The following is a 20734-nucleotide window of genomic DNA, read 5'->3' on the forward strand; positions in this document are numbered from 1 at the left end:
CTAAACGCACATTGGCCGATTCCGACCACTACGTCACGCCCACTTTCTCTCAGCAGCGCCTCCTATTGGTTGAAGCTGGTAAACATGCAGTTAGCAACAAACCAGAAGTGCAAAATACACTTTTATTTACATATAAAGTACAGAAGGACGGTAGAATGGTTAAAAAATATAGATATGCAAATATAAATGTAATATATACACAGTACATGGAGAGCGTACAAATGTACCGTGATAAACTTGTACAGTAATTGTTGGTGCAAATATGAATGGTGCAGAAATACTAGGACTTGAAGTACAGTAACGGTGCAGTGAGTGCAAAGATGTGGTTAAAGTGGTGATGTGGAGATGAGCAGTGCCAGAGCCTCAGGGGAAGAAGCTATTCCTGAGTCTGCTGGTACGGGAGCTGAGACTTCTGTAATGCCTGCCAGATGGGAGGAGGATGAAAATTCCATGGTTAGAATGAAAAACGTCCCTGATGTTCCTCGTCCTGCCCAGGCAGCTCTTACAGTAAGTGTTCTTAATGGAGGGTAACTGGGCACCTGTGATGCGTTGGGCAGTTTTCACCACTCGATGGAGCACTTTGGGGTCAGATGTGGAGCAGTTGCTGAACCACACTGAGATGCAGTTTGTGAGAATGTTCTCAATGTTACAGCGGTAAAAGTTCACCAGTATCCTGGGACACAGGTGAGCTTTCCTGAGGCTCTGCAAGACGTGAAGACGCTGTTGCACCTTTTTTACTATGATGGAGGAGTTTAGGGACCAGGTGATATCATTTGAGATGTGGGTACCAAGGAACCTGAAGCCAGACACGTGCTCTACCTCAGCTCACCACCCATTGGTGGTTCTAGGTTGGGGGGGGGGTGGGTGGCACAGGGGTTCAGTGCCCCTGGGACGGCAAGGCCTCCATAAATGAGCAGCGAGTCCCCTAACTCTTGTGAACACGTTTTCCAGCTGGGCCCTTTTAGGTGATGCAAACATTGAACACTGACTTTTGCCTCATAATGCTTACATTGTACAATAAGGTAAAAGGGATGGCCCCTCTAACATAGCCACTGGCCCCAGATGATGTGTGGCCATGCTTTATTAAGGTGCGGGAATGTTTGTAAAAGTGATTTCAGAGCCACTCGGTTCTCCCTGATGGAAACTGTTTGTCTTCAGTGTTTTGTTCTTATGATCATTTTTATAGACATCAGCGTCACTAATTAATGACATTCTATTAAAAGACTGGTTTACCAAGAGAGACACTGGAGTGTTTTCACCTAGAAGGAGTTCATGAAGTGAGTCTTGTTATAAAAATGATAACAGGACATCAGAGCCATAATTACTCTTTTAGTACTTTTACTTTTGATACTTTGAAAGCAAATACTTTTGTACTTTTACTCAAGTTGAGGTCTAGAGTAAGGACTTCTACTTTTACTGGAGTAATATTTTACCTTGGGTATCTCTACTTTAACTCCAGTACATGATTTGTGTACTTCGTCCACCTCTGAAGCTTGGTAACAGAGCAGTGTGAGAAAAAAGATGGATCTGTAAATGACTGTGATGTAGCTCCAGTACAGAGGAGGGCAGCACGCGTCTAAAGGACGTGTGGAAAATAAGGCTATTGGTCTGAGCGTGGAAAACGGTTCCGCTGGCAGTTTATTGTTGATGCTCTGGCTGCTGTGATTTTTAACAGCCGTCCATTTCATCATATAGATAGACAAATATGTAAAATATCACTGGAGGCGGTCGTACATCTCTTTAATTGTCGGTCAGCGCCAGCTGACAGGCTGGCAGGGCGTGTCTTCGTGCTTTTGAGAGGAAATTCAAAGCTGCATAGCTAGTTTAGTTGAGCTGAGAGCCGGTTTGTTTACCTCTGTGAAGCAGCAGCGCTGCTACAGCGGTGGATTAAACGGGTGAGAGTGGCGCTACAACACAACACCTGACTTACTTACTATCTGCAATTTCTTAGCTTCATATACTCACGTCGGCTCTGAACGCAATGAGGTTAAACGCTAGCCTCCTGTGAAGCCAGATGCAGGTTTGTGTGCGAGGCTGAAGTCGGCTTCCAGTTCGCCAGCTTGTTCGAGTTTTCCCTTTCCACCTTAAATGGCGCAGCGATAATAATATTGAACCCAACAGGACCATAACGTGTCATATTTCAAAAGTCTTTATTTTCTATATAATAAATCGGCCTCCTTTCAGTTTTAGTCTCTGTCCTCTTAGCCATGGGTCATGGACGAAGCTGAAGTTGGGCTTCTTTTTTCCGTTCTACCTTAAATGGTGCGGCAGTTAGCTTAACGTCTGTATTATTTAAGGTGGAACGGAAAATTCCAATAAGTCCGCTTTTTCAGTCTCGTTAGCTAAGTTAGCTAGTTAGCTACGGTGTCAGAGGGAGCTGCTTGGGTTCCGTTTACTGGAGAACATTGGATTCGTTCTTCTGCTCATTCAGAGAGAAGGAAGCGTGAAATACTCCCTGTAGCAGCAACCTGGTGACCAGACCTCTCAGAAAACAGAACTCGAAGTTAGCACCCGCTGAAGAAGTGAACCTGAAGGTAAAGGGTGGGTAGGTCAGTGTGGTTATTTAGTCTGTAGACATCGTTCTCGCTCATGTTGTAGATCTATGACTCTAAATTCCATTGAGCTTGGCATTAAGCTCCCATTGCAAACCAGCTGGTTTGCTAAGTATAGAAAACAGGGAGGCTGGTATTTATTTAAAGGGCCATATGCTATATTTTATATATGTTTTATTTTTATGTGTCCACTTATAGGGTTTGTGAGGGTTTATGTACACATTTAAAAAAAAAAAGGAGAGGGTAAATTTAACCTAATAACACAGAGCTTCTGAGCTGCCTGTAAATGAGTTAGACCAATCAGATGCACCCAAACCTTCATGTGTTGTGACATCACAACCATGACATACTGGCAGTTTGGCAAACTACATGCAGAGGTAAAGTGGATATTCTGAACTACTTGGCCAAAGAACAGGCCTGAACCATATACCTTATAGATAGGGGCAGTCGTGGGCTGGAGGTTCGGGAACTGGCCCTGTGACCGGTTCAATCCCCAGCGCTGAAAGTCCATGACTGAGGTGTCCTTGAGCAAGAGGACCTAACCCCCAATTGCTCCCCGGGTGCTGTGGATAGGTCTGCCCACCGCTCCGGGCAAGTGTGCTCGCTGCCAACTAGTGTGTGTATGTGGTGTTTCACTTCACGGATGGGTTAAATGCGGAGATGAAATTTCCCCATTTATGGGATTAAAAAGTGTCTCTTAATAATAGTCACAATTTAAATTGCATATATAATGTATAATAGTTCTTCATATTGATTGAGACGGTGTTGTATATAGCTATGTATAGCTCCAAAAAGGGTTCTACTGTCATGATGTCAAGCTTGGAATAGTAGCAGACTATTGAAGTATTTTCAGAAGGATTATTTATTTATGCCATAGAACACGAGAGGGAGTGTGTTATCAAGAAATGACATCACCAAGATGTTATACGCGATAACACATGACCTTGAATGTTCGACTGCTTTTATGCAACAGTTAAATAAATAAAGTAAGAAATGAATAAATCGGGCCGTGAACGGGGCGTTTAATGTTTTAATGTTCAGTTCCTTCCACCAAATTATAGCTCCTTAACAAGCAGCTCGTTGCTACGTCAAGAGTAACAGCTCCGCCCCCTCGCTGCACAGCCGGCAGTTCGTTCTCCAGATCCTTACACTAAATTCCGAAACTGTCATCACCGCTGAGGAAGCTTTTTTGTTTTTTATTGCGGCGGTGTTATGGCTCAGTCCGATATGGTCAGACTCTGAAGATTGAAGACTACACGTTGGTGAATGGTATTCGGTTCATGTCTGGCTGATTCCAGGTTGTTTAGGTTTTCTTCTTCTGTCACAGCTGCCGACTGATAAGCTGCTCAGCGGTAATGACAGTTTGGGAATTTAGTATAGTCTCGTATTCAGAGTCTGACCAAATTGGCTGTCAGTCAAACGTGATCTTAAAAGTATCCATTTTCTGTTTGTGTGCAAAGTAAGAAGTAACATTAAAATTTTTCAAATGGCTTGAGCACCTCGTACAGCTGTCAAACTCATTGCTTAGCAATGGCATCGTAGAGGAGTGATATAGTGTTTGTGAAAAACCTGTGATGTTATGGCAAAATATCAGCACAGTTAGAACGCTTTTAAACCACATGCCCGGAACTAACTGTTGTATAAAGAGCCACATGCAAAACATTCTCCATCAATCTGAAGAACAGAAAAAACCTCTGTTTTTCCACTTTGCTCTATCCCTTTCTCTCAACAAAAATCAGGACACCCTACCTTTAGGGATAAGTGCTGAGTGATAAGAGGAAGGGGTGTAATGCGATTGGGCTGAAATATCGTGCATTGAGACTATTGATTTTCAGTAGTGAACTGTAAGTATTACAGCCAGGTCTTCTGTTTTGGCCATAAATGTCAAAAACAAGGGAAAAATGCCTCTACATTAATGCTAATTCTAACAGCGCCCTTATGGGATTCTAGTTGTATGTCGAGTGGATTCGTCTGTTAGTTCCTTTTTAGGTTGGTAATTCATCTAACATATGAGGCCTTCTGTTCAGTTCCTGAAGTCCTAAAGAATGGGAGAGGTTTCTTGGCTGCTATCTATGTAGATATAACTGTTGCTTATGTAGTGTTGCACACTGTGGATGGTTTGGTAAGCCTTTTAGCAACTATTTGTTTTGATCAGGTTGTGGAGCTGAAGGGAGATGGGGTCCCTTGGTAGCCGCTTCCAGGCTGCTCCCCGAAGCCCCGAGCCAGTGGTGGAAGGCCACTGTGTGGGAAACAGGCATGGCTGCGAGTGCAAAAAGAGGAAAAGAGCTGCACATTGTGAGTGTGACAGTGAACCAGAGGAGGAGGACAGCCTGCTGGACACACCACGGAGGTGAAACACATACACATAATATACTACATGGCCAAAAGTATGTGGGAACTCCTCTTAATTATTGAGTTTATGTGTTTCAGCCAGACCCTTTCCTAACAGGTGTATAAAATCAGGCACATAGCCATGAAGTTTCCATTGACAAACACTGGCAGTAGAATGATCATATTGAAGAACTCGAACTTCTTTTAAATGTCATAGGATGCCACATTTGACTCAAATCATTTTTTTTTATTTCTGTTTTGTTAGATCTTTAGCCAACTGTAAGTGCTGTTATTGTGAAATGTAAAAGTTTAGGATTACCAACAGCTCAGCCATGATGCAGTAGACCATGCAAGCACCTTCTGTTGCATCATTCACTAGAAAATGCAACATCAGCAAAGGACTGTGCATCAGGAGCTTTAGCCATAAAAATCCATTTATAATCAGCTGCCCATAAGCATAAGATGATTATGCACAATGCCAAGCTTCAGCTGAAGTGGTGAAAAGCACGTCACCACTAGACTCTGGAGGTGTGGAAATGTGTTCCCTGGATGAATCACACTTCACTGGATCAAATGTTTGATGGATGCCATGAGAATGCTGCATACCAGAATGCACAGTGCCAACAGTAAAGTGGTGGAGTGGAGGAGGGATAATGAGCTGGGGCTGTTTTTCAGGGTTTGGGCCCCTTAGTTCCTGTGAAGGGTGATGTTATTGCTCCAGCACACAGACGTGCTTCCAATTTTGTGGCAGCAGTTTGGGGAAGCCCCCCTCCTGTAGATGTCTGCACGGGTTTTTTTCAGTCCTGCTTCTACAAAATTTTATCCTGAATCTGAATCATTTCTCCTTATCCTGCCCAGTAAACAAAATGCAGAAATAAAAACTTTTTTTAAAATTATTTTTGGTGTGGGCATCGGACTGAAGGCTCCGCCATCTCTCTAACACCTGATTCACACATGCTGCCTCTGAGTGGTGTGAGTGACAAGCGCTACAGTTGGGACATGCTGGCCTTTCATTCATACAGCGTTTGTGCCATGAAGCAGCAAGAACATTTGGGGGCGGGAATCTCTTGGCACCTCACGATTTGATTCGATTCTATTAAGATTCAGAGGGCTGGGCTGTGATGTGATTAAAAAACGATTAACGATACATCTTGATGCATCTTTTTTTATATACAGGATTTCTTTTTTCTCTTGATACTTTTAAAGCAAAGTATTTGTAATGATCCGTAATGAATTTACTTCCAATATCTTTATTAATAAATCAAATGGAAGTCATGTGACAAGTAAACTGCTTTTGTTTGGAGCACATTAGACGCCACTATAATGAAATAAGATCCAGTAATAATGGATGTCCACACAGCACGTTACAGCCATCCAGCCTGTTTTCTTTAGTGATTCTGTAACTCCGGATTTGGTCATGTTGTAGAGAGACAGGGGTCACTGTGTCAGCAAAAGAGACGGGACATGTGCAACATAGCATGAAAGCCTTGTTTCTCAACGAACTGGTCACTTAGCAACACAGTCTCTCCTGGCTCGTAGCGAACAAAAAGGCAAAGACATCTGGAGATGAATGTTTGGAGACGAATGGACTTATACGCATTTATAAGCGCTGAAGTTGGTTTCCTGGAATGTTAAATCTGCAATGAGAGACTGTCAAACACTAAAAAGTTGCGGAGATGAGGTGTCTTCTCATTTGAATTTTCCCGGTTCGCCTTAAATGGTGCAGCGTTTAAATTTGGTGCCTTTAATCAGAATTTAGGGTGGAACGGAAAAATTCGAACAAGAAGCTGGAGAATAAGAAGTGACTTCAGCCTCGTAAAACAGATGAACATTGAGAGACATTTTACAATTAGCTGATCTACTTCTGAGGAAAGTTTTCTGGCGGAGATGGGAAGAAACCAGCTATAGCTGTGCTAAAGCTTACGGCAAAGCAGAGGAAGTCTGCGTTTTCATTAATATTTTTCAGCCTATACTAGAACATTATCACATACTGAGACATACTGGGCATTAAATGTTGTGGCTCTCAAAATGGTTTGATTTTTGTTGAAAGGACAAAATGTCTCTTCTTAACGTTTGGGTTGTGACTCCTGACCTTACCTGGCTTTAATGCAGAGGGTGCATTTCCTGCTGATCCTGTTTTTATGTGCCGCCACAGACTGTCTGGGCGCTGGACTTACCCACTTACAAGTTCCGCCCTTTGTGTTGAGTCAACATTTACATTATAAATTAAAATTTAGAAAATCTATTTTTGACATTTGTGAATCGATTCAGAATCATTCAAATCCGCATCGCGATGCATCTAAAAATCTATTTTTTCCAGACAAATGGTCACAACATATAATTTATAATAAATATAATTTATAAATGCACACAGTACATTTTTTTTATTCTGGACAGCATTCTGACTTGTGATCAGGCAAAAGTCTGGTAGACCAACTGGGAAATCTGTGTGCAGCACAGAACTAGTTTTTCGTCATGTGTTACATAAAACATAAAATGTTTGTTTTTAAGTTTTTATACAGTTTTCTGTTTAGCTGTCATTGACTTTTGTGCCTTATTTCAGTGCATTTAGCTGCATGACGTGTGCAGGGCACAGAAAAAATCTGCCCCAGGTCTACTCTCTCAACACCGTGGCAGTTGAGTGCAGCGTTTGAGACGCTCTGCCACTTCGCACGCAGCCCGTTTTAAAGCACTGACCACTTAACATGGCCACCAAAATGAAAAGCAAGACATTCCCGGATCGCTCACACCACACAGATGCGGTATGTGTGAATCAGACCTATGAGGATCTGCGTGTTGTTCATGTAATCGGTTGCTCAAGAATGATTTTTTTTTTTGGCCTGTATTGGCAGCCAGCTTCAGCCAGACCTGAAGAGGTTTGATTTCCTACCCATTCCTGCAAGCAGCACTGAAAATTAGTCCTGTGGTAGTGCAGACCTCTACTGTCCTGTTCCAGGATGACTGAGCCCTTGTGCACAATGTGAGCTCCATAAAGACATGGTTTGATGAGTTTGATGTGGAGGAACTCCAGTGGCCTGCATAGAGCCCCTCAACCCCCACTGAACTAGAATGTTCATTTTGAGCCAGTCCCTCTCATATAACATCATTGCCTGACCTCACAAATGCTCTTTTGACTGAATGAGAACAAATTCCCACATACACACTCCAAAATCGAATGGAAATGGCATTTCCAGAAAGGTAGAAGCTGTTACAGTTGCAAATGAAGGGGCAGCTTCATATTAATGCGCATGGTTTTGAAATGGGATGTCCAGCAAGCTCATATACAGTTACATGTACAGATTTTTGACCACATAGTGTATATCACAACAGCACAGAAACAGATGTTACTGAAAGGAATACTTCATCCAAAGCAAAACAGTCGTAGTCAGTAGTGTTCATTTTGAATGTAAATTAGAAAGGGTCTACATGATTGTCCATCCTTAAAGGAATGGTTCGCTGATAAATCGAATTTATACAATTTTACTAAACATAGTCAGTGGGCCAAGACATGTTTGGTGTCTTAAGTCTGCTCTATTTCAGATGGATTGTCATCGGTCAGTTCTTTTACTGTCATATGCATGTTGACAACTGTGCAGTGAGAGGAGACCTATACAACAGTGTGGTCTGATACATGCAGTTTATTTTAATTTAACATGTAAACATGTTCTTTGTTGATTCTGATTTTCCCTTTTGCTTTCCTTCTGCTTTCTCTGGGTGAAACTGTAACAGGAAGAAACTGAAAAGCACCTCTAAGTACATCTACCAGACCCTATTTCTGAACGGAGAAAACAGCGACATCCGTATCTGTGCACTGGGCCAAGAGTGGAACCTGCACAAAGTTTACTTGTGTCAGGTAGGGCTTCACCACTCACACACTGAATTGCCGTAAACTGTTCACAACACAGGAAATAAGTCAATAATTGTAAGGAAGGACAGTTAATATGTTGGCTTTTTGTAGCATCCTGATTGAATCACATTTGTGTATTTCTATTTAGAGACAGCACTATAGAAATGAGTTTAGTAAGGAAACACTGAAATTTTCACAGTTCATCTCTAAAGAAGCTCCGACATTTCTGCTAAATGTGAATTTTAGAGTACTAAAATGTGAATTTTGGTGGCTCATCACAATCAAAGTATCATAATTCCAAAATAATTCCAGTTATCCTGTTTGTCAAAACTGTACATGGTTTATTCCACTTGTAAGTCTGTTTAGTTGTGTTGGTTTTTAAATAGTTTTTTTGTTTTGCAGTCAGGGTATTTCTCCAGCATGTTCAGCGGCTCCTGGAAAGAGTCTAATATGATGGTCATTGAACTAGAGATCCCAGACCAGAATATTGATACAGAAGGTAAGGCTGTTTTTTAAAAATAAAATTAGCTTTTTTTTCTTGCTCCACTAACAGCTGTGTAACAACTGATTATTGTTAAAATGTCTTGACTTTCATGTTTTACATCTGTATATTTTTTGGAAGAACGTCAAAGGGTGTAAGAAATAGGGGTGACCAAGAAAAAAAAAAAAAAAAAAAAAATATATATATATATATATATATATATATATATATATATATATATATATATATATATATATATATATTACATACACACATATATATCACCCATCCAAATCATTGAATTCAGGTGTTCCACTTCCATGACCACAGGTGTATAAAACCAACCACCTAGGCGTACAGACTGCTTCTACAAACATTAATGAAAGAATGGGTCGCTCTCAGGAGCTCACTGAATTCCTGCGTGGTACTGTGATAGGATGTCACCTGTGCAAGTCCAGCCATGAAATTTCCTCACTACTAAATATTCCACAGTCAACTGTCAGTGGTATTATAACAAAGTGTGTATGGGTGTGTTTGTGTGTTTTTTATATATACATATGTATATATATATATATATATATATATATATATATATATATGTGTGTGTGTGTGTGTGTGTGTGTGTGTATGTATATATATATATGTGTGTGTATATATGTATATATATATATATGTGTGTGTATGTATGTATGTATGTATATATATATATATATATATATATATATATATATATATATATATATATATATATATATATATGTATATATATGTACATCAATACTTACATATAATAGACGTGGTATATGTCTATGCATACACATAGGTATTTGTGCATGTATAATACATGTTCATAAGTATGACTTCTGTTGTAACCTAAAAACGTGTTTGTAGCTCTGCAGGTGGTGTTTGGCTCTCTCTATAGAGACGATGTACTGATCAAACCCAGCAGAGTCGTCAGTATCCTGGCTGCTGCCTGCATGCTTCAGCTGGTCAGTGCTGCCAAAGGCCTTAGAGACACTGCTTGTGGACACGATTAGTTCATCATATGTATGATGCATATATTTGAATTTATTTCCCTTGTCCCTGTATATCGACTCTTTTTCCTTCCACCGAAATCTTTTCTAGACGTATGAGCCTGTGCTGTGAATACATGGCATTTGAATACATGAAAAGTTCCCCTAACTCAAAACTGCAGGGTAATATTGTTTACACAAGAATTTGGGCACCTCTGGTCAAATGACATGTTTTGATGATAATATAATATTATGTAATGGTTAAATAACTACGCTAATACTTTAAGTACACTTTGTTTCATATTTGTTTCCTTAACCCTTACAAAAACCAGTTCTACACTTTCGAGTGTCTTACAAAACATTAAAACATTGTTGACGGCTTGTTGTGATTCAAGATTAATTTGATTAAACATTATTCTGCATTATTTCAAACAGAAGTTGCTTAGGTCATGCAAATCCGCTGATTCGTCTAAAGATCCAGAGAATAGATCATTGGTCAAGATGTTTACAGCATGCAACAAAGATGTTGTGACTTGTTAGCATATTATAGCATCCTGCTATAGCAACAGTGCCAAGGTCAATATTGCAGTAATTATCAACAAACAATACAGATTGTTTATATTCTATGTACAAACCAGATTCCAAAAAAGTTGGGACACTAAACAAATTGTGAATAAAAACTGAATGCAATGATGTGGAGATGGCAAATGTCAATATTTTATCCAGAATAGAACATAGATGTAAGATCAAAAGTTTAATCTGAGTAAATGTAACATTTTAAAGGAAAAATATGTTGAATCAAAATTTCACAGTGTCAACAAATACCAAAAAAGTTGGGACAGGTAGCAATAAGTGGCTGGAAAAAGGAAATTGAGCATATAACGAACAGCTGGAAGACCAATTAACACTAATTAGCTCAATTGACAAAATGATTGGGTATAAAAAGAGCTTCTCAGAGTGTCAGTGTCTCTCAGAAGCCAAGATGGTAAGAGGATCACCAATTCCACCATTGTTGCGCAGAAAGATATTGCAGCAATACCAGAATGGTGTTACCCAGCGTAAAATAGCAAAGACTTTTAAGTTATCATCATCAACCGTGCATAACATCATCAAAAGATTCAGAGAATCTGGAACAATCGCTGTGCGTAAGGGTCAAGGCCGTAAAACTCTACTGGATGCTCGTGATCTCCGGGCCCTTAAACGTCACTGCACCTCAAACAGGAATGCCACTGTCAAGGAAATAACAGAATGGGCTCAGGAATACTTCCAGAAAGCATTGTCAGTGAACACAATCCACCGTGCCATCCGCCATTGCCAGCTGAAACTCTACAGTGCAAAGAGGAAGCCATTTCTAAGCAAGCTCCACAAGCTCAGACGTTTGCACTGGGCCAGGGGTCATTTAAAATGGAGTGTGGCAAAACGGAAGACTGTTCTGTGGTCAGATGAGTCACGATTTGAAGTTCTTTATGGAACACTGGGACGCCATGTCATCCGGACCAGAGAGGACAAGGATAACCCAAGTTGTTATCAACGCTCCGTTCAGAATCCTGCATCACCGATGGTATGGGGTTGCATGAGTGCTTGTGGCATGGGCAGCTTGCATGTCTGGAAAGGCACCATTAATGCAGAGAACTATGTTCAGGTTCTAGAACAACATATGCTCCCATCTAGATGTCATCTCTTTCAGGGAAGACCCTGCATTTTTCAACAAGATAATGCCAGACCACATTCTGCAGCAATCGCAACATCATGGCTACGTAGGAGAAGGATCCGGGTACTGAAATGGCCAGCCTGCAGTCCAGATCTTTCACCTATAGAGGCACATCATAAAGAGGAAGGTGCGACAAAGAAGGCCCAAGACGATTGAACAGTTAGAGGCCTGTATTAGACTTGAATGGGAGAGCATTCCTATTTCTAAACTTGAGAAACTGGTCTCCTCTGTCCCCAGACGTCTGTTGAGTGTTGTAAGAAGAAGGGGGGATGCCACACAGTGGTGAAAATGGCCTTGTCCCAACTTTTTTGGGATTTGTTGATGCCATGAAATTTTGAAACAACATATTTTTCCCTTAAATTGATACATTCTCCCCGTTTAAACTTTTGATCTGTGATTTGTGTTTTATTCTGAATAAAATATTGACATTTGCCATCTCCACATCATTGCATTCAGTTTTTATTCACAATTTGTTTAGTGTCCCAACTTTTTTGGAATCCGGTTTGTATGTTTATTAAGCTTATGTGTTACTGTATCTTGCGTTAGCTCATAGAATTTTGTGTTTGTGCTTGTGCAGGATGGACTGATCCAACAGTGTGGAGAAACAATGAAGGAAAACGTCAGTGTTAAAACTGTGTGTGGCTACTATGCTGCTGCTAACATGTATGGCCTGGACTCCGTCATGAAGAAGTCAGTTTTCTCTGAGTTTTCTCTTCTTTCTGTTACAAGTACTGCTTTCATCTAGTGTCCTGAATTCTGAGTCTTTCTCTGGGGTTTGCAGGTGTCTGGAGTGGCTTCTCAATAATCTAATGACCCATCAGAATGTGGACCTAATGAAGGAACTGGGGTATCTGTCCATCTCTTTGAGTTATCCAAGCTATTTACATAATCATTAAAGATATGTGTTGACTTGTTTTTTTTCTGTGTGCAGGGTTGAAGTCATTGAGCAACTAATTCAGTCGTCTGACCTGTTCGTCATGCAAGTGGAGATGGATGTCTACACTGCTCTGAAGAAGGTAGCGCTATAAAAATGCGTTGATTTGATTCACCTGCATCAAATGTATGATGTTCTGATCATTTAGAATAATACACAGCAAAGTATGCACTCACTGGGCCTCTTTCATGAAACAAAAGCAGAATGAATTTGCAAGTAAAATGTTAATGAAAAACGTTTTTATTGAAGTTATTACAATTTATTTTGGAGTTTTCCCACTAATGAGCTGTCGGAGCTGACAGGAGCTGCTTACAGTGCTACATGTGCAAGATCCTGCTTCATAACTGAGTTATTGAATAGATCCTGAACGCTCGCTGTGGTTGGGTGTAGCAGAGGGTATACAGACCTGATAAGGTTTTGATTATGGGAATCATATGCTGACTGTAAAGAGGTGAGCCTGTGTTCCTGATTTCTTAACTATTGCATGCATTCTACTAACAAATCTGGTGTTTATGTGAATCCAGCATAAATTGTTGAGGTCCATTTTATTTGCAGTTTACTCAAAGTTTGCTTGTGTTTTAGGAATGAGGCCCATTATTTGGCAAAAATAAAATTCTTTGGTTTTCAAATATAAAAATGAAAAACAAACTTGGTGTATTGGTTTTATTGCCTTTATGGTTTCTCCACATTTGTATATTCAGATTCAGTGTATTTTTTTTTTTTTTTTTTTTTTTTTTTAATAATAATTTTGAAACGTACCAAAATCATCACATCAAATTGAATCATGGTGAAAGTTGAGATGCTGTGATGTATTGAATTTCCTAAACAACTGTAATCAAATAATTTATACTCAAAGTGCCCTGACGTTTTCAAGCCAAAGAACCATTTGAATACTTATTACTTATAAAAGCATCTCCTGCATGTGCCTCTGCCCTCATTTCTGTCTCTCGATATTGCAGTGGATGTTTCTGCAGCTCAATCCGTCCTGGGATGGCCCCATCAAGCAACTCCTCGTTGATGCGGACTCATGGCTCTGCAAAAGAAGAAGTGGTGTGTCTTGTGTATTTTGTGTTGCAAATGCACATCTATTCACTCACACGCAGTCACATCCACTGTATGACTGAAGCTAGTGATCAGTGTATAATCTAGCAAATCTATCGACTTTCATTCCATTAATCAATTAAACCTGCCTTCTATGGTTTCTCATTACTTTGCCCTGTCACAGCGCTGGCACCTTTCAGAGTCCTGCCTGTCACATTTGGTTTATTCTTAAATAGTGCAACAAAACCTCAAAATCAATTTAACCCCCTTTATATCCTGTAGTGAATTAAGGCCATATTATACTCCTGCCTCTCCATAGCTGTCTGCCAAAATGCTTGTATTAGATGTCGATGTCCAAACCAGACAGCAAAGAGAGAAGTCTTATATTTTTATCTCTGCAAGTATACCTTCTTGCAATCCCTGTCCCTTCTTCAGTGTTTTGGAAATATTGTTAAGGTTAATTGTATAAATATTTGTGAAGTCTCTTTCCTGTCTCTGCTCTATTTGATTTTGCCCTAGCTCTGGTGTGGTTGATGTGGTTGGTTCTCACACACATCCCCTTAATTTTTATTTAATATAATCATCCCACTTGTTCCAGTTAGTTGTTTGGAATGGAGAACAGCGGTTGCAGCTCTACTATAAAACCATTATATACAAGCTCAAATACTATAATGTCTGTTACAGGTTTCAAATGAAACAAATGGAATGTCTTTTACAAGCCTTAGATGTCTGAATTTACTCTTGAATGGCCTAAAAGAAAATTTTCTTCACACTGATGGAGAATGTGCTGTAGAGGGTTCTACTACATGGTTCCACAGCACCACATATATATATATATATATATATATATATATATATATATATATATATATATATATATATATATATATATATATATATATATATATATATACATCTGTATCTATATAGATGGTTCGATATAGATCTTATTTGACAAGGGTTTTACATAGAATTATCTACAGCACATTCTCCAGTTTGAAGAACGCCTTCCTCATGAATAGAGCCCTTGAATCATGCAAAGGGTGGGCACTTTATTGTAAAAATTTTGTTTTCTATGGAAGTGTGTAAACACAGATGTGCAAATAGCTAATCAGAGAGTAACAGGCAAAATCTAGATGGTACTAGAGGCACCTGTATCCCTGAGAGAATCTTAGGCTGAATTTAGCATTATTCTAACTTGGGTCAGGCTACTGTGAACGTTTTTCTCATCCATGTGTTATCGCCCCCATGTTATGCAGAGCTAGGAGAAGATGAGCCATTTTTGTGCATAGAGCAGGGGCTGCCCTTCACCCCTGTCTTTAGACACATTCGCCTGCAGTACATCATCAACGACCTCGCCTCCGCCCGCATCCTGGAACGGGACAATATCATTCCACCTGGTAAGACCCTGCACTCAGATTAGAGGAGACTCGCAGTAATGTGACTTTATGCTAGACATGTGCAATTGTTTTTAAATAAAAAATTGTTTTTAAATACTACAAGGGGGCTATGCACCTAAAATTTTTACTCATCATCGTACCTGTCTTGTGATGTGTCAAACTTGATTAGATTAGAAAATATTGAAAGAAAATATTGAATAAAAATAAAATAGTTTGTTTTTTTTGGGAAATTCAGCAAAAAAAACAGTAATTGTGTTTTCTTTGTAGAGGATGTTGGTTAAACAAATCACTAACAGCTCTTCTGTATTCTTGTCCTTTAGATTGGTTGTCCAGTATATATAAACAGCAGTGGTTTGCCATGCTGAGGACAGAACACGACAATGACAACGGGTGAGTGTGAACAGATCCTGTAGTTATCACGTCTATCCCAAAAGACAGAGCTGGTCAGAAACATGTACTGCCGTTGAAAAGTTTGGAATGAATATTGTACCTTTTTTTGTAGATTAATGTCTAAAAAACTCAATTTGATGTTGCTACTTGGAACGCCACAGGTTTCAGCTGATTTAGCAGGATGTGTTCCAAATGATGAACAGACTGAAATGACAGGGAAAAAAGCTGTAGAACATCATAAATGAAGTTCTGATAAAATTAATATCCAGAGTAAAAAGTTCTAATAACATAACATCCAGAAAAGGTTTCAATAAATTAATATCAATCATATCTCAAAGCATGATATTACATAGATAATTGCAATGCATTATTTAACATTAAAAACAAATGTTCACAAATTTTTAAAGTAAATGAAACATTTAAAAATCTTTGTGGTGTTTAGTTTGTAATATTTCAGTGTACATTTTAAGTTATTCAGTAATAATTATTAATTATTAATAATGATGATTCCAAACTTTTGAATTATAGTGTGTTTGTGTTTATACACACACCTTGCCTGTATTTGTGCTCTGTCTGATCACTGTAACTCTGCACATGCTGTTAGACCACAAGAGGCCAATAAGGAGGAATTTGAGCGGAACAGCATGCGCTGCGGCCGGAAACTGAATAAGGATGGAGATGTGAGTCTACTAGTTATTACTAGTGTATAATAATATGTCTGTATTTTCTTTCCTTTTGGGATTGCTTGTTTCACTTAGTGAGGTTTGTGATCATTTCTCCGTGTCTCCTCAGTACTGCTGGAGATGGACCGGCTTTAATTATGGTTTTGATCTGCTGGTCACCTACACCAACCGCTTCATCGTCTTCAAAAGGAATACCCTCAGCCAACCATGTGGGGGCGCTGTCAGCCTACAGCCACGACGACACCTTGCATTCAGGTCTGCTGCCGTAACTTTTGCAGAGGCCACATTAGATTTTAAATGTGTTCAAATTCAGCAAATAAACAGTAATCGTGCAATAAAATGTGCAGAAAAGTGTTAAATTATTTTTGTTATGTAAAATTTTTTGTTATTAACAAAACTATTTTTTACATTAATTTGACCTCACACATGGCTATTTATACTATATATAATATTGTGCAAAAAAAAGCCTGAGAAAATGATAGTTAAAGGTATTTTTCCCTACAGTAAGCGTTTATTTGTTCAATCAAGAAAAAACACATCAGAATAAACATAAACAAGTAATCCATTATGATTTAATGAAGAGTAGCTGGTACTACAGGCAAATTCAAGCCGAAGAAACTGTTCTGTTTGTACCCGAATAAAATTGCAGGTTTTGCAGAGTAATTAAACAGAGAAGCACTTCATCCTTAAGTTGGCAGCTGCCTGCTTTTGATATTTATTATTTATTTCTATTTTTCGATCTTCTTCCTCAATTTCTGTTTTCATGTTTAAAGTACACTCTTAAGAATGATGGTTCTTCAAGGGTCAAGTAATGAAAGTGGTTCTATATAGAACCATGACCACTTTGCATGATGAAATGGTTCTTTGTGTTGCTAAATGGTTCGTCAGATTGATGAAGTGTGTTTTATCTGGTTCAGTGTAGAACTTTTTTGATGTGTTCTGTGTTGCACCAAAAATGATTCTTCCAGTGTTACAGGCTTGACATTGTCACAATAGAAGAACCCTTTTTGGTGCTATATAGAACGTTTCAAAGCACATAAACACCACTTTTCATCAATCTGACAAATCGTTTAGTGACACAAAGATCCCTTTAATCAAAAGAGTTCTTTGAGTGTTCATGGTTCCATATAGAACCATTTTCTTGAAGAACCATCATTTTTAACAGTGTAGCGATATTGGACTAGTGTAAGTTGTGCTAACCATGGTTACCACGTGAGAGACGGGAGCATTTTTTGTTTTTCATTTGACTTACAAGAATGGAAGCAGAGAGAGAGACTGACAGAGCGGGAAGCTATTTGTCATTTGTCATGTGAAAAGTCCTTAATTTTTCCGCAGTATTTTATACTGATATTATATTCACAATACTTTATAATACATTGTTCCTGGAAATAAAGGTTTGGCCTAAATTTTGTTTTCATTTTGTCTTTCTCCTCTTGATAAACAGGTTACGGCTGGCTTCGTTTGACAGCAGTGGTAAGCTGATTTGTAGTCGTTCTACAGGCTACCAGCTCCTCACTCTGGAGAAGGACCAGGTTTGTCATACATGTGTTGAAATAAATTCACAAAAATGCTCAGATATCAATGCTGCCAAGTCCAGTATTTCAGTAGTGATTAATGAACGATATCTCTTGCAGCCTATTCAGTATTCTGTTTGTTCTCCCTTAAACACTCCTGCTCTGCTGTATCTGAGTCAAATCGATGTGAAAGCCCTTCATTAGCTGCATCAGATGTGCCAGTGAAGAAAAATAAAACTGTAAAATGGGCAGATTGCCAAGAACTGCTAGCGTTCTTCACTGAATTCGGGGGAAACAACCTGAGGCCCTGAGCTTACTGGTCTGTACAGCAACTTAAAGACATATACTGCACATGCTGTGTTTATTTACATCACTAAAAACACTGATATGTCTGGCATTAAAGAATTTTCTATGCTCATTATTAGGGTACAGTCTGACAGCAAAGGTGAAGTTGCACTATCTGACCAAAAGTATGCAGACCGCCATTGTAATTTCTAACTTCAGCTACTTTCACGTATAGCCATTGACCTGTGAAGTCGTACATCATTCTGTTGTCGACATCATGCGCAAATAAGCAAGTTATTAGGGAAATCTGGATCAAAGCTGTTTTTTTCTATGAAAAGAATGAGAAAATCTCACCTTGTGTTACACTTTGTCTTCCAGAGCTGATACATTTCGTCCGGTGTAGACTTGCGACCTAAATGTCACTGGATCCTCTGATTATAAGGTCACCACAAAGTTAAAATATGATTATACTTATATAATGTCACTGTCAGGACACTCCCTCGTCTTCACATTAGTAACTTTGTAGGAGAAGGAAAAACTGATTTTAACTTTCAAGGAAAGTTATTGTAATTAAATCTGGATGAGGGTAAATGTAGGTAAATTTGGAGCATTTTTGTAGGTCCATCATTAAATTTTCACATAATGTAAAGGGGGGCTAGCACTTTCAAATGATGTTAAGTTTTTTTAAAAACATAAATGTGACAAAAATGGAGGGAATCTTTTGCCTCCAACGCGATTATTTTCTGAATGTAACATATTGCTTAATATGTAAGTTGGTTGTTTTACTTCATTTTAATGTGTTTTCATTATATATTTTGTAAACCTGTTTTTTTTTTTTAATATATTTTATATACATCTTTTTGTCTTAAAGATTTTTATTTGTTTTGGTTGGTAAATTTCATTGAATCTTTTTAATCCCTTTTAAATTGCTCAGATACACTGTAAATGAGGGTCACGCTCAAAGTACTTCCGGTTGATTTATGTTAACCCATTTTGATTTGGCAAATCAACACTGTTTGAGCAAGGGTGTTGAAGCTTTTGCACACTTAATGTAAATACGTTATCTCATGATATCCAAACTGTATAAGGACACTTTTTGAAGAGGCTCTTTTGCTGCAGGAGTACGTGGTGATGAACCTGGACAGCCGTCTCTTGTCCTTCCCGCTGTACGTGTGCTGTAACTTCCTGTACACCTCACCCACCTCAGAGCGCCGGGCCGACGCAGGAGAACCAGAGAGCAGCGCTCGCAGCGTGTCATGATTCAGCAGCCAATGACCTCCATCTTCATCCTGTGACGTCACTTCCCACCAACCCACCCAGCAGCCTGGCCTTGAAGAAGCCTCCCTCCTTTGTACCGTCCAGTTTATACTCCTTTTTGTTTTTTTGTTTTTTTTTTAAGTGTATATTATTTGTGTTTTTTAAAATTGTTTTATTTCACTCCTCTATTTATTTCTGAATGGTAGAGTGAGACTTTTTTATGATTTTGCTGTAATTATCCACAGAACAAATCAACAGTGAGTGCATGTTACAATTGTGTTTTGTCATTTGTTAATTATCTGGCTTTTTGTAATTGTAAGTTTATAATTTTGTTTTGTATAAAGGTTAACATTTTGTAAGTTCTTTTTATGTATATTCTTGTTTTACTGTATACTGTTCTTTTTTTGTCATGCATTCCTGTTTATTCAGTGTTTTGTACTCTTTAACAGAACTGGTGCTGGCTTTTTATAAGGTTGTCTTGTTTTGTACCAGTGTTTGCCAGTGCAGCTCCATTTCAGGAGCAAAACTGACGGTATTGGTTTTTGGACATTTCATATTCTCCATGATTCCATAGCTGTAGTATTACATTTGGGATATTTATACATCACAAAGATGACTTGCATTTTGGACCAAAATTACATGGAATAGAAATAAAATGGCACAGAAGAGAGACTGCTATTGATGTCAATCATTTTGCTCGCTATTGATGTCAATCATTTTGCTCATTATTGATTTGAGTTTTAAATGTTTAAAGATTCTGCATCTCTACATGTTTTTGAATTTTACTCCTCTGTCATAAGGTCCAATTATGTGTTTGGTTTGAAACCAGTCAGAATGACTTTATATATAATTATTTCCAACCTCTCTTTATCCCTTAGAATTAAACAGTTTTTGTTACTGTGTATTTAATTGATATTTTAAATAAGCTGTTTTGATTTCACCACTTTTTGAATGAAGCACAGCTGAAACTTCTGAAACTTCATTTAACTTCAATTTAAATGGATATTTGTAAATGTTCATGTACCAAATGAAATTCCAGAAAAAAGAACATTTTGGTGGCTTTATAATAAGGGCCTTTAAAGGGCAATTCCTATTTTTAAATATTTCTCTAATTAAATTATTAAGATGTAAACAAGGTCATTCAGAGTGGTTTGGTGTGAAATGCTAGAGAAACTTAGAATTGTTCACAGTGGTGGTGATGGGAACCAGACATCCACCTCTAAAAGCTCACAAAGTTATTACATTAAATGGTTAGAAACACACTGCCTGATACTGGCTGACATTGTTTTTAAATC

The 20734-nt window shown here is 38.7% G+C and overlaps 1 protein-coding gene across 6 annotated transcripts; it reads left to right on the forward strand.

Annotated features, from left to right (window-relative positions):
• Window positions 1-1619: 1619 nt before the first annotated feature.
• Window positions 1620-20109, forward strand: gmcl1 (germ cell-less, spermatogenesis associated). Of its 6 annotated transcripts, XM_017711225.2 has the most exons (16): window positions 1620-1895; window positions 2432-2534; window positions 4708-4902; window positions 8613-8736; window positions 9133-9229; window positions 10103-10200; window positions 12513-12625; window positions 12717-12782; window positions 12867-12951; window positions 13829-13919; window positions 15170-15310; window positions 15631-15700; window positions 16305-16380; window positions 16493-16638; window positions 17828-17915; window positions 19302-20109. In XM_017711225.2, exons 3-16 carry the CDS (start codon window positions 4727-4729, stop codon window positions 19440-19442), a joined length of 1512 nt encoding a protein of 503 aa, XP_017566714.1. In that variant the 5' UTR covers window positions 1620-1895; window positions 2432-2534; window positions 4708-4726; the 3' UTR covers window positions 19443-20109. The 6 variants fall into 6 exon arrangements, with proteins under 6 accessions (XP_017566714.1, XP_017566712.1, XP_017566711.1 ...); XM_017711223.2 differs by having other exon boundaries at window positions 1620-2549; XM_017711222.2 differs by having other exon boundaries at window positions 1620-2541.
• Window positions 20110-20734: the final 625 nt, after the last annotated feature.

This window comes from Pygocentrus nattereri, chromosome 18 (assembly GCF_015220715.1).
Source record: "Pygocentrus nattereri isolate fPygNat1 chromosome 18, fPygNat1.pri, whole genome shotgun sequence".
In the NCBI taxonomy this organism is placed as follows: Eukaryota; Metazoa; Chordata; class Actinopteri; order Characiformes; family Serrasalmidae; genus Pygocentrus; species Pygocentrus nattereri.